This window comes from Cavia porcellus, unplaced genomic scaffold (genome assembly GCF_034190915.1).
Source record: "Cavia porcellus strain 051 isolate PalLab524CR breed Dunkin Hartley unplaced genomic scaffold, mCavPor4.1 scaffold_7, whole genome shotgun sequence".
In the NCBI taxonomy this organism is placed as follows: Eukaryota; Metazoa; Chordata; class Mammalia; order Rodentia; family Caviidae; genus Cavia; species Cavia porcellus.
The window spans coordinates 36,083,299-36,097,313 of NW_026947490.1; the positions used below are offsets into that span (position 1 = coordinate 36,083,299).

General features: G+C 46.3%; 1 protein-coding gene across 3 annotated transcripts in view; it reads right to left on the reverse strand.

The window, feature by feature from the left end:
- The window catches only part of Ptprh (protein tyrosine phosphatase receptor type H), a 110,433-nt gene that overhangs the window by 44,859 nt on the left and 51,559 nt on the right, over positions 1 to 14,015 (reverse strand). For all 3 annotated transcript variants that reach the window (XM_063253307.1, XM_063253309.1, XM_063253308.1), the window contains one exon: positions 7,525 to 7,791. In XM_063253307.1, the coding sequence (XP_063109377.1) occupies positions 7,525 to 7,791 (267 nt within the window). The remainder of the gene's footprint in view (positions 1 to 7,524; positions 7,792 to 14,015) is intronic.

Here is a 14,015-nt window from a genome sequence, read left to right on the forward strand (position 1 = left end):
ACAAGGAAATAATACAGTAACCATTGTTGCTCTTTTGTTAGTTGGTTATGAATACCCTGTGATACTTTCATTCTCATGAGGGGTTTTCTACTGTCTTATTATGTTTGATACTATAGTATTTAAAGGTATATTGAAACATTTCAAGGAAACACACACTGTGGTGGCTACTGTTACGTCAGGTCATCTGGTGGTGACACACTATGTTCCTTAAATTGTTCTGTTGTATCCTGTGTTGTGATGTCCTCATTTATCTTAATCTTTTTTCAAATAAAATAAAACATAAAAAACAAGCTAGGACCACAAAGCCTCATTCATGCTTTCGCTTTCTATGTAAATTACAGGTTGAAACGGAACTGCTTCACATTGTCACACTCCATCATACATGCTGTGGTGATTCACTTTGGCTCATTTTCGTTTTCCACATTTTTGTGTGGCTCACAGAAAGCTGAAGTTTCTGTGTGTGTTTTTTGTGTATTTCTATTGAATCACCATACTTGCCACTTTCTCCTGACCTTTCTCAAGCACGCAGTACCAATCCATACAAAAGGAGAGCCCAACAGCCAAGTGTCTTGTTGTATCCCCAACCCCAGAATCTAGGAGGCTGGGAAAGGAGGATCTCAATTCAATTTGTGCTGGGGAAATTGAGCAAAACATTTCCTTAAAACAAGCAAACAAACACAAACACGATGCAGAGAAAAGATCGGTGTGAAGATTCATCAGTGAATCTCCAGTACCATGGAACTGAGGAGCTTAAAATACTGGCTGCCAGGTTTCAGCTAGATTTAGGGGAAAAGGACACAGTGGTAGGCAGCAGACAAAGACCCTCTCTGAGTCTCGCTGTGCACACACTGGAAGATACCTATGACAGGAAGAAATGAAACAGGGAAGTTGTCCCCTGGACCCAGGAAAGATCTGAAGCAAGATTTGAAGACCATGGTTTGAGGCAACAGAGAAACTTCAACAAAGAAGAAGCGAGTAGTGGGCTACCCTTTCTCCTAGTGTTGCATCTCATTGTGTGAAAAGAGCTGTACTAATTTAGAGACACACAGGGACTGTCGAGAACCCCAGAGGCCTCCACACAGACATGCAGCAATGGGAGGAAGCATTAGAGGCCAAGAAGTGCACTAGCTGCCGTGACTGCTTCTCCTGTGGGACTGGATGCCCCACGGGGGACAGTGATTGGCTGTGACCCGTCTTGGACAGGGGCCAAATGAGCTTCAAATGCAGAATAGCCCTTGGCCCCATTTAGCAGCTTCAGCTCAGTTCAAGCATTTAGAAGACCCCTGATTTCTAAAGGGGCAGGCTTGCTGAGATTATCCACTACCTGGCCATGAATCCACTGCAGGGTTCCTGGGATAAGTCAGCACACTGCTGGACTTTGTCTCCACACATTATCTACCAGTGACAGCAGAGAGAAACCCGCAAGTGATTTTTTTCAATCTGTCTTCTCTTATTGCTTTGTTTTACTCTTAATGGTTTGATCTTATTTTTATGTGAATGTGAGTGTAGTTTTTAGTCTTACTCTGGCTGTTGTTCTAGGGTTCTTTTGTTTGCTTGTTTGTTTTGGTACTGGGGACGAAACTTACAAGAGCAGCCTGAAAGTCCGGCAGTTATGGTGCTGAGCTAAGTCCCCAGCCTGTTTTTTGTTTTATTTCCTCCTTTTCTCTTTCCGTCCTATCTTCTGCACAAATCCCCCAAGGTATTGCATGATCTACCTTTACCCTCTAGCCTTGCTTCTAATCCTTTACTCTTCTTCAATTTCTATGCTTTTTCCAAAATAACATTTTAATTTTTCTCCTCTGAGAGTAAAATTTACATAAGGTAGTCTTTTGCTTATTGGCTACAGTTTTCCAATTTGGGTTAGATTTTGTTACTACAATTCTGCTTCTTAAAGCTAAAGGTGGCACATTAGTGATTACCTCAGTTTGCAGTTTTCTGTGTTTGTTTCATGCTACAGTTACTGCTAATTGTACCACTTCAGCCAAAGTGACATAACTGTTCCAACCAACTGTTCTTCCAGGTGTAAAGCAGGACTGAGGTTGCCTAAGGGCCATACAAAACACTGTGGGCCGATAACAAAGAACCAAGTGCTCGACCAACCAGGCAGCAATTTCTTATCCCCAATAAACTGAAGTGTTGGATCTTGAAACACTCACAATCTAAGAGCCAGCTCCACCTGCATGATGTCCCTGACAAAGTCATTTTCTAAGGGTTCTAAATACAACCAATAAAACTGTACCCAATATGCAACTGAAAAACATCAACCTAGTAATTCAATTGAAAAACTAAGAAAATGAGGCACAAACCATTCAGGACCCCTCCTCCTGGCTCTCAGGAGCTCTTCCTATTCCAATTCTAATTCCCCAATACATTTTCTGACTCTTAAGAAAGAAGAAAACAGAACATGAGAAAATGCGTAAAGAAAATGCAATCCCAGTCATCCAGTGCACCAAAGACAAACCCACGGGACAAAGAGGTGGGACGACCTGAAATCCAACCCCCCCCCCACTCCCAGGCTCTCGGAAGTCATAAAACAAAGCAAATGAATGAAGTTCTAGAAAAAGTCAACTCAGAAATAAGTTCTCACATAACTACAGAGATGGTGACCATGGTGAAAAATATGCTGAGTAACTCTAGAGCAGATACAGACAAAACATAAAATTTTTAGAAATGATGGAAATCAGGACTGCCCCAAATAGGAAAGAAACACAATCCATAAAATGAATTTGAGCCTACATCCAGGACAGTAAAACTTATACTGAAAGTATCTGTAGTAGAATATCCCAACATGAGGACAGAATCTCAGACACAAAAGACAGGCTTCATGTACTGATCATAAGAAAATCTTCATGTGGCACAGTACCATGAGATATCAATCCAGCAGATTCTAGGTCATGTAAACAATTGATTGCGAAGCCGGGCATACAGTTCAGTGGCAGAAGCAACCATCCGGCAAACCTGAGGTCATCAGTTCAATTCCCACCAACGAAAAAAAAAAAAGAATAAAAAAAAATGATTGGAGAAACTGAAAAAGCAGGAGGTGCTATGCATGATACAAAAATCCATTCACAGACAGAAAGGCAAAACACTTCCCGGACGGGGAAATAACACTCGGAAACCCAGATAAGTAAGGGATATAAAACATGATCAAAAAAATCTACAACCAAGCACATCATAATCAAGATTCCAGAAATTCATCACAAGAACAGAATACTAAAACCCACCAGAGAAATAAATAAATCATCTATAAAGAATTGGCCATTCAGAAACACAGCTGACTGTTGGGAGCCACCACATTGCCGAGCCGCCTCATATAGCGATCATGCGGCCTGTGGTAAAGAGTAAAGCCTGAGTTAGATTACCCCTCCCATCGAGCACGTTAGTTTCCTGCTTACCGCATAAACAACCCGCTCAATAATATGTTAGCCAATCAGCTTGCCTTGCTTACTTTAACATGATTGGACACTGTATCCGTATATATACTGGTGCCACCCCTGGGGGAAAGTAGAAGCCCAAAAGGAGCCGCAGAGAGCGGACCGGTAGAGGCTTCAGAGAGAAGCCCAAAAGGAGCCGCGGAGAGCGGACCGGTAGAGGCTTCGGAGCGAAGCACGAAAGGAGCCGCGGGGAGCGGACCAGAGGAGGCTTCGGCTGGGAGCGATCCCAGGACAGGCTGTACAGAGAGAAAATAAAAAAAAAAGGTTGTCCACTGCCAGACTTTGTCGTGTGTCCTTCCTGCCGGCCGGGAGCGACATCGACATTTGGTGGCCCGTACGGGGAACAACTGATCACCCCCGAGACGTGGTAGTGGACAACGTTCCTTGATACAGCACTGCGAGACAGGTGAGTAGGGGATAAACCTGGGCCCTGGGTGGTGCGCACCTACAGGGTTTTTAGACTCCCCTCAGGCTCACGCGTAAGTGGCGGATTTTTGGGCCTCACGCGGTGAGTAACATATTAAATATGGGTAACGTACCGAGTAACGACACCCAGCCCTTGGTACAGGTCCTCCGGAAGCTCTTAAAGTCCAGAGACCTCAAGGTGGGACACAAAACGCTGGAGAGCTTTTTTGAGGAGATTGATAGTTTCGCTCCCTGGTTCTTGCCCACAGGGCACTTAAACCTGCCCTCGTGGGAGAAGTTGGGCAGGGATCTTTCTCTAGCGGAAAGGGAGGGCGGGGCTTCGGTCTTCGCTCGGCCACTGTGGGAAATGATATATGCATGCTTAAAGAGCGAGGGTGGTTGCAGGGAAGGCTCTCAAGAGCTCATTAAAGTGCGTAGGGCATTCAAACAGGCCCAGTCAGGGAGCTCCCGGGAGGGGTCCGTCAAAGGAGACAAAGATATAAAGGAGGAAGACGGGGCTCAGGCCTCGGAGTCGTCTGACTCCGAGAACGAAAAAGGCTTAGACAACGATGAGACCAAGGAGCCTAGATGCCAAGAGGATAGGCCGCTCGATAAGGAGTCGCAGGGTTCTTTCCCAGCGTTGCGCCGCGAATTGCGCTCCGCTCAACTTGGTCTGCGGAGGAGTAGAGAGCTCCTGAGCGCCCCCTGGCGCGAGAGGGAGGCGAAGCCTTCCGCCCCACCTTGGGGGCTGTTCCCGGAAGCGATCCCTCGCCACGAGGCGGCTGCGTGGGAGCTCCCTCCCCTTTCGCCAAAACAGGAAGTGATGCACGGGCCCCCATTTTCCGCCCAATCACGGCCGCCGTCTTATGCTCCGCCGCCGGCGGGTCGGTATTTTTACAGGCGGCTTTGGCAGGGGGGACGTTTGTCTCATGAGGTACATCCACCACCTGGGATAGATAGTGGCCCCTACGGGATATTTCCTGTACAAGTAGCTATGGGCCAGGGACGTAATACATGAGAGCCTTTTGAGATAAAACAGATTAAAAAACTTAAAAATGCAGTTACAACCTTTGGGCCGACTGCGCCTTACACCATTGCCATGCTGGAGAACCTGTCTTCTGGGCCCCTCACCCCCGCGGACTGGATTCAGCTGGCAAAGGCGTGTCTGCCCTCGGGTAGTTACCTAGATTGGCGAGCCTGGTACACAAAGTTCTCTGCCGAGCAGGCTAAAAAAAACGCCGGTCGAGGAAATGGGGGCTGGGGATTTAGCTCAGCGGCATAAGCGCCTGCCTTGTAAGCAGGCAATCGCCAGTTCGATCCCTGGTACCAATAAAAAAAAAAAAAAAAAAAAAAAAAGATAAAAATAAAAAATAAAAAATAAAAAACAAAAAGGGGGAGTAAGCCAAGGCCTGCCTCCAAAGGCGCGGTTATCTATGGCATGACAATGGATGGGCCCGGATCCGGTAATCAGCTGGAACCGAGGCGCGGTTTGTGTTTTTCTGCAGGAATCGGGACGAGAACCACTGTGGGTACCGGAGAGACTGACACGGTCGACAAAGCCCTCGACTAAAGATCAGACCTGCCCTACCGGAGATCCATCACAGACCAACCAACAAGATAAATAAAAATAGCGGTAGCCCAAAATAGACAAAAAGATCCTCAGGCATATGCATGGCTCGCTCGCCTAGCCTACAACGGAGTCTAGGGACGGTGAGCTTCCCACACTCCTCCTCTAAAAAATTATGATATAGCAGGGTAGATGAGTCAATGACGGATAAGAGCATGCCTCCCCAGCATGACTCAACCTAAGACAGGCCCTACCCCATACCGCACAAAAGCCGCTAAATTACTAGGTTCCGCCCAAACCAAATGTCGCCCCGGGGGGATCATGCGGAGCGACATGAGTATATGCCTGTGTGCATCCAGGTTCCGTCCGGTTCCTTCCTGGCCCTGGAAAAAGGACGAGGGCCTCGGGGCCTCGGCAGACTCGGGGACGGCCGACCCGGGCCGACGCCGAGAGCCCTTGGTGGGCCTCCTATCAGGGCATAGGCCTCTACACTCAATTCAGGACGGGCTGCGATGCGTAGACTTATTTAAAATAAAAAAGGGGGAGATGTTGGGAGCCACCACATTGCCGAGCCGCCGCATATAGCGATCATGCGGCCTGTGGTAAAGAGTAAAGCCTGAGTTAGATTACCCCTCCCATCGAGCACGTTAGTTTCCTGCTTACCGCGTAAACAACCCGCTCAATAATATGTTAGCCAATCAGCTTACCTTGCTTACTTTAACATGATTGGACACTGTATCCGTATATATACTGGTGCCACCCCTGGGGGAAAGTAGAAGCCCAAAAGGAGCCGCAGAGAGCGGACCGGTAGAGGCTTCAGAGAGAAGCCCAAAAGGAGCCGCGGAGAGCGGACCGGTAGAGGCTTCGGAGCGAAGCACGAAAGGAGCCGCGGGGAGCGGACCAGAGGAGGCTTCGGCTGGGAGCGATCCCAGGACAGGCTGTACAGAGAGAAAATAAAAAAACAGGTTGTCCACTGCCAGACTTTGTCGTGTGTCCTTCCTGCCGGCCGGGAGCGACATCGACAGCTGACTTCTCAACACAAGTCAAGATCCTGGAGAGAAGCATTTCAAGTCCCACAAGAAAACAACCTCCAACCCAGAGTGATGTACTCCACAAAACTATCTTTCAGAACTGATTGAGAAATAAGACCCTGCTATGTGAATGAACACCTGAGGAAATTCATGAGCACCAGTCCAGCACTCTAAAATATTCTGAAGGACACTCTAGGAAGAGATACCAAAGACGACAGTTCCATCAATCCCAGCACAATGAATCCACCAGGGAGGCAAACAGTGACATAGGACTTGAGAGAGACAAGGCAGTGAAAAAACAGGAAAATTACATGACAAGGATGAGTCAATACTATCACTTATAATCATCCAGGTGAATGCTCTCAATTCACCAATCAAAACAAACAGACTGGCAGAATGCATCAAGAAGCAAGATTCAACAACATGCTGCATGCAAGAAACACACTGACCTCTAAGGAAATTCACAGACTGAAAGTCAAGGCTGGAGAACAACCCTCTATGTGACAAGAACCTGGAAAAAGAAGGGTAGTTGCTCTACTTGCAGACAAAGTGGATTTCAAGCCAAGATTAAGTGACAAAGAAGGTTACTACAGCTGGGAAACGGAATAATCCAAAAGGGAGAGAGGGCAATCAAAAATACATATGCACCAAACACCAATGCATTCAGCTAAATGAGACCAATATTAAAGGACATGAAAAATCAATTAAGCACTAATACAGTTGTACTGGGGGACCTCAATACCCCACATTCCTAAACACACAAAACTAACAGAAAATCAACAATGAAATATTAGAATGGAACCCAACTTTGGAGCAAATGAGCTACGCAGATGTCTACACAGCGATCTCCTCTCAACCTTTACAATATGCATTGTTCTTAGCTGCAAATAGGATGCTCTAGAAAATAGACGACTTACCAGCACATAGAACATGCTTATTCAAATTCAAAGAAATTGAAATTCTCCTGTGCATACATTATCAGACCACAGTGCGATGAGATTGGAAAGCGATGGCAAAAGAAATGAAAAGAATTTCGTAAGTGCACAGAAATTAAATAGCATCCTCCTAAAATCCTTGCTGCCCTCACCTGTAGTAGCATTGAGAGTCTCCCTGGTGCTGTTGACTCCGTCTTTTTCCACCCACACAGAAAACTCATATGAAGTCCCAGAACGCAGTTCCTCCACGGTGACACAGGTGTCTGTGGTCCTCTGGGTCTCAATTGTGTTGCTGTCTCCAGTCCACTGCACATAGTAGGTGAGGTTCTGGGAGTCTGACTCCTCGGGCCGCTCCCAGCACAGTCTGATGGACCTGTTGGTCTGACTTTCCACTCGCAGGCTGCTCACTGGGTTGGGGGCTGAGCACAGGGACAGAAGGAAAATCAGGTTCATTTTCCCAGTCCTCACATTTGCCTGCCCTCTACTCGTGGACTTGGAAGACTTGAGAAGCTCAGACCTGCACCGAAGAACAGGACAGCACAGGGCCCGAGGGACTCAGGAGCTCTGTGACAGGCTCCTGCCAGGTGCACAGTGAGGACGCGGGAGGTTGGCACAGTCAGTATAAAGCTGGGACCACAAATTTTATACACTGGAGTACTACTCAGCTATAAAGAATGATCACATTGAGATATTTATAAATAAATGGACTCAGATTAACAGAATACTCAAAAGTGAAATAAATCAAACTCACATGGAAAAATACACAAGAGTTTCCCTAGGGTAACAAATGCAAAGAATACATGAAATTATGTGGTAATCGTGATTCCCCATTACATTCCTTTCAAACCTTATAATGCTTTCATTTATTAGTTGGAATGATTTTATTCTGGGTTCTTTGATTTTGTTGTTTGTGATGATATCAACAGTTATTTTGAAGAAAACAAAACATTATAACGCCTAGTGCTGATTTACTATCGTCTTGTTTTGACATCCAACCAAGCTTCTGTGCTTCTGTCTTCCCTGGTTTTACCATGCTGTATCTTATTGGATTTTATTATATGTGATAGTATAAACAAAATTTTTTATAGACAAGGAAATAATACAGTAACCATTGTTGCTCTTTTGTTAGTTGGTTATGAATACCCTGTGATACTTTCATTCTCATGAGGGGTTTTCTACTGTCTTATTATGTTTGATACTATAGTATTTAAAGGTATATTGAAACATTTCAAGGAAACACACACTGTGGTGGCTACTGTTACGTCAGGTCATCTGGTGGTGACACACTATGTTCCTTAAATTGTTCTGTTGTATCCTGTGTTGTGATGTCCTCATTTATCTTAATCTTTTTTCAAATAAAATAAAACATAAAAAACAAGCTAGGACCACAAAGCCTCATTCATGCTTTCGCTTTCTATGTAAATTACAGGTTGAAACGGAACTGCTTCACATTGTCACACTCCATCATACATGCTGTGGTGATTCACTTTGGCTCATTTTCGTTTTCCACATTTTTGTGTGGCTCACAGAAAGCTGAAGTTTCTGTGTGTGTTTTTTGTGTATTTCTATTGAATCACCATACTTGCCACTTTCTCCTGACTTTTCTCAAGCACGCAGTACCAATCCATACAAAAGGAGAGCCCAACAGCCAAGTGTCTTGTTGTATCCCCAACCCCAGAATCTAGGAGGCTGGGAAAGGAGGATCTCAATTCAATTTGTGCTGGGGAAATTGAGCAAAACATTTCCTTAAAACAAGCAAACAAACACAAACACGATGCAGAGAAAAGATCGGTGTGAAGATTCATCAGTGAATCTCCAGTACCATGGAACTGAGGAGCTTAAAATACTGGCTGCCAGGTTTCAGCTAGATTTAGGGGAAAAGGACACAGTGGTAGGCAGCAGACAAAGACCCTCTCTGAGTCTCGCTGTGCACACACTGGAAGATACCTATGACAGGAAGAAATGAAACAGGGAAGTTGTCCCCTGGACCCAGGAAAGATCTGAAGCAAGATTTGAAGACCATGGTTTGAGGCAACAGAGAAACTTCAACAAAGAAGAAGCGAGTAGTGGGCTACCCTTTCTCCTAGTGTTGCATCTCATTGTGTGAAAAGAGCTGTACTAATTTAGAGACACACAGGGACTGTCGAGAACCCCAGAGGCCTCCACACAGACATGCAGCAATGGGAGGAAGCATTAGAGGCCAAGAAGTGCACTAGCTGCCGTGACTGCTTCTCCTGTGGGACTGGATGCCCCACGGGGGACAGTGATTGGCTGTGACCCGTCTTGGACAGGGGCCAAATGAGCTTCAAATGCAGAATAGCCCTTGGCCCCATTTAGCAGCTTCAGCTCAGTTCAAGCATTTAGAAGACCCCTGATTTCTAAAGGGGCAGGCTTGCTGAGATTATCCACTACCTGGCCATGAATCCACTGCAGGGTTCCTGGGATAAGTCAGCACACTGCTGGACTTTGTCTCCACACATTATCTACCAGTGACAGCAGAGAGAAACCCGCAAGTGATTTTTTTCAATCTGTCTTCTCTTATTGCTTTGTTTTACTCTTAATGGTTTGATCTTATTTTTATGTGAATGTGAGTGTAGTTTTTAGTCTTACTCTGGCTGTTGTTCTAGGGTTCTTTTGTTTGCTTGTTTGTTTTGGTACTGGGGACGAAACTTACAAGAGCAGCCTGAAAGTCCGGCAGTTATGGTGCTGAGCTAAGTCCCCAGCCTGTTTTTTGTTTTATTTCCTCCTTTTCTCTTTCCGTCCTATCTTCTGCACAAATCCCCCAAGGTATTGCATGATCTACCTTTACCCTCTAGCCTTGCTTCTAATCCTTTACTCTTCTTCAATTTCTATGCTTTTTCCAAAATAACATTTTAATTTTTCTCCTCTGAGAGTAAAATTTACATAAGGTAGTCTTTTGCTTATTGGCTACAGTTTTCCAATTTGGGTTAGATTTTGTTACTACAATTCTGCTTCTTAAAGCTAAAGGTGGCACATTAGTGATTACCTCAGTTTGCAGTTTTCTGTGTTTGTTTCATGCTACAGTTACTGCTAATTGTACCACTTCAGCCAAAGTGACATAACTGTTCCAACCAACTGTTCTTCCAGGTGTAAAGCAGGACTGAGGTTGCCTAAGGGCCATACAAAACACTGTGGGCCGATAACAAAGAACCAAGTGCTCGACCAACCAGGCAGCAATTTCTTATCCCCAATAAACTGAAGTGTTGGATCTTGAAACACTCACAATCTAAGAGCCAGCTCCACCTGCATGATGTCCCTGACAAAGTCATTTTCTAAGAGTTCTAAATACAACCAATAAAACTGTACCCAATATGCAACTGAAAAACATCAACCTAGTAATTCAATTGAAAAACTAAGAAAATGAGGCACAAACCATTCAGGACCCCTCCTCCTGGCTCTCAGGAGCTCTTCCTATTCCAATTCTAATTCCCCAATACATTTTCTGACTCTTAAGAAAGAAGAAAACAGAACATGAGAAAATGCGTAAAGAAAATGCAATCCCAGTCATCCAGTGCACCAAAGACAAACCCACGGGACAAAGAGGTGGGACGACCTGAAATCCAACCCCCCCCCCACTCCCAGGCTCTCGGAAGTCATAAAACAAAGCAAATGAATGAAGTTCTAGAAAAAGTCAACTCAGAAATAAGTTCTCACATAACTACAGAGATGGTGACCATGGTGAAAAATATGCTGAGTAACTCTAGAGCAGATACAGACAAAACATAAAATTTTTAGAAATGATGGAAATCAGGACTGCCCCAAATAGGAAAGAAACACAATCCATAAAATGAATTTGAGCCTACATCCAGGACAGTAAAACTTATACTGAAAGTATCTGTAGTAGAATATCCCAACATGAGGACAGAATCTCAGACACAAAAGACAGGCTTCATGTACTGATCATAAGAAAATCTTCATGTGGCACAGTACCATGAGATATCAATCCAGCAGATTCTAGGTCATGTAAACAATTGATTGCGAAGCCGGGCATACAGTTCAGTGGCAGAAGCAACCATCCGGCAAACCTGAGGTCATCAGTTCAATTCCCACCAACGAAAAAAAAAAAAGAATAAAAAAAAATGATTGGAGAAACTGAAAAAGCAGGAGGTGCTATGCATGATACAAAAATCCATTCACAGACAGAAAGGCAAAACACTTCCCGGACGGGGAAATAACACTCGGAAACCCAGATAAGTAAGGGATATAAAACATGATCAAAAAAATCTACAACCAAGCACATCATAATCAAGATTCCAGAAATTCATCACAAGAACAGAATACTAAAACCCACCAGAGAAATAAATAAATCATCTATAAAGAATTGGCCATTCAGAAACACAGCTGACTGTTGGGAGCCACCACATTGCCGAGCCGCCTCATATAGCGATCATGCGGCCTGTGGTAAAGAGTAAAGCCTGAGTTAGATTACCCCTCCCATCGAGCACGTTAGTTTCCTGCTTACCGCATAAACAACCCGCTCAATAATATGTTAGCCAATCAGCTTGCCTTGCTTACTTTAACATGATTGGACACTGTATCCGTATATATACTGGTGCCACCCCTGGGGGAAAGTAGAAGCCCAAAAGGAGCCGCAGAGAGCGGACCGGTAGAGGCTTCAGAGAGAAGCCCAAAAGGAGCCGCGGAGAGCGGACCGGTAGAGGCTTCGGAGCGAAGCACGAAAGGAGCCGCGGGGAGCGGACCAGAGGAGGCTTCGGCTGGGAGCGATCCCAGGACAGGCTGTACAGAGAGAAAATAAAAAAAAAGGTTGTCCACTGCCAGACTTTGTCGTGTGTCCTTCCTGCCGGCCGGGAGCGACATCGACATTTGGTGGCCCGTACGGGGAACAACTGATCACCCCCGAGACGTGGTAGTGGACAACGTTCCTTGATACAGCACTGCGAGACAGGTGAGTAGGGGATAAACCTGGGCCCTGGGTGGTGCGCACCTACAGGGTTTTTAGACTCCCCTCAGGCTCACGCGTAAGTGGCGGATTTTTGGGCCTCACGCGGTGAGTAACATATTAAATATGGGTAACGTACCGAGTAACGACACCCAGCCCTTGGTACAGGTCCTCCGGAAGCTCTTAAAGTCCAGAGACCTCAAGGTGGGACACAAAACGCTGGAGAGCTTTTTTGAGGAGATTGATAGTTTCGCTCCCTGGTTCTTGCCCACAGGGCACTTAAACCTGCCCTCGTGGGAGAAGTTGGGCAGGGATCTTTCTCTAGCGGAAAGGGAGGGCGGGGCTTCGGTCTTCGCTCGGCCACTGTGGGAAATGATATATGCATGCTTAAAGAGCGAGGGTGGTTGCAGGGAAGGCTCTCAAGAGCTCATTAAAGTGCGTAGGGCATTCAAACAGGCCCAGTCAGGGAGCTCCCGGGAGGGGTCCGTCAAAGGAGACAAAGATATAAAGGAGGAAGACGGGGCTCAGGCCTCGGAGTCGTCTGACTCCGAGAACGAAAAAGGCTTAGACAACGATGAGACCAAGGAGCCTAGATGCCAAGAGGATAGGCCGCTCGATAAGGAGTCGCAGGGTTCTTTCCCAGCGTTGCGCCGCGAATTGCGCTCCGCTCAACTTGGTCTGCGGAGGAGTAGAGAGCTCCTGAGCGCCCCCTGGCGCGAGAGGGAGGCGAAGCCTTCCGCCCCACCTTGGGGGCTGTTCCCGGAAGCGATCCCTCGCCACGAGGCGGCCGCGTGGGAGCTCCCTCCCCTTTCGCCAAAACAGGAAGTGATGCACGGGCCCCCATTTTCCGCCCAATCACGGCCGCCGTCTTATGCTCCGCCGCCGGCGGGTCGGTATTTTTACAGGCGGCTTTGGCAGGGGGGACGTTTGTCTCATGAGGTACATCCACCACCTGGGATAGATAGTGGCCCCTACGGGATATTTCCTGTACAAGTAGCTATGGGCCAGGGACGTAATACATGAGAGCCTTTTGAGATAAAACAGATTAAAAAACTTAAAAATGCAGTTACAACCTTTGGGCCGACTGCGCCTTACACCATTGCCATGCTGGAGAACCTGTCTTCTGGGCCCCTCACCCCCGCGGACTGGATTCAGCTGGCAAAGGCGTGTCTGCCCTCGGGTAGTTACCTAGATTGGCGAGCCTGGTACACAAAGTTCTCTGCCGAGCAGGCTAAAAAAAACGCCGGTCGAGGAAATGGGGGCTGGGGATTTAGCTCAGCGGCATAAGCGCCTGCCTTGTAAGCAGGCAATCGCCAGTTCGATCCCTGGTACCAATAAAAAAAAAAAAAAAAAAAAAAAAAAAAGATAAAAATAAAAAATAAAAAATAAAAAACAAAAAGGGGGAGTAAGCCAAGGCCTGCCTCCAAAGGCGCGGTTATCTATGGCATGACAATGGATGGGCCCGGATCCGGTAATCAGCTGGAACCGAGGCGCGGTTTGTGTTTTTCTGCAGGAATCGGGACGAGAACCACTGTGGGTACCGGAGAGACTGACACGGTCGACAAAGCCCTCGACTAAAGATCAGACCTGCCCTACCGGAGATCCATCACAGACCAACCAACAAGATAAATAAAAATAGCGGTAGCCCAAAATAGACAAAAAGATCCTCAGGCATATGCATGGCTCGCTCGCCTAGCCTACAACGGAGTCTAGGGACGGTGA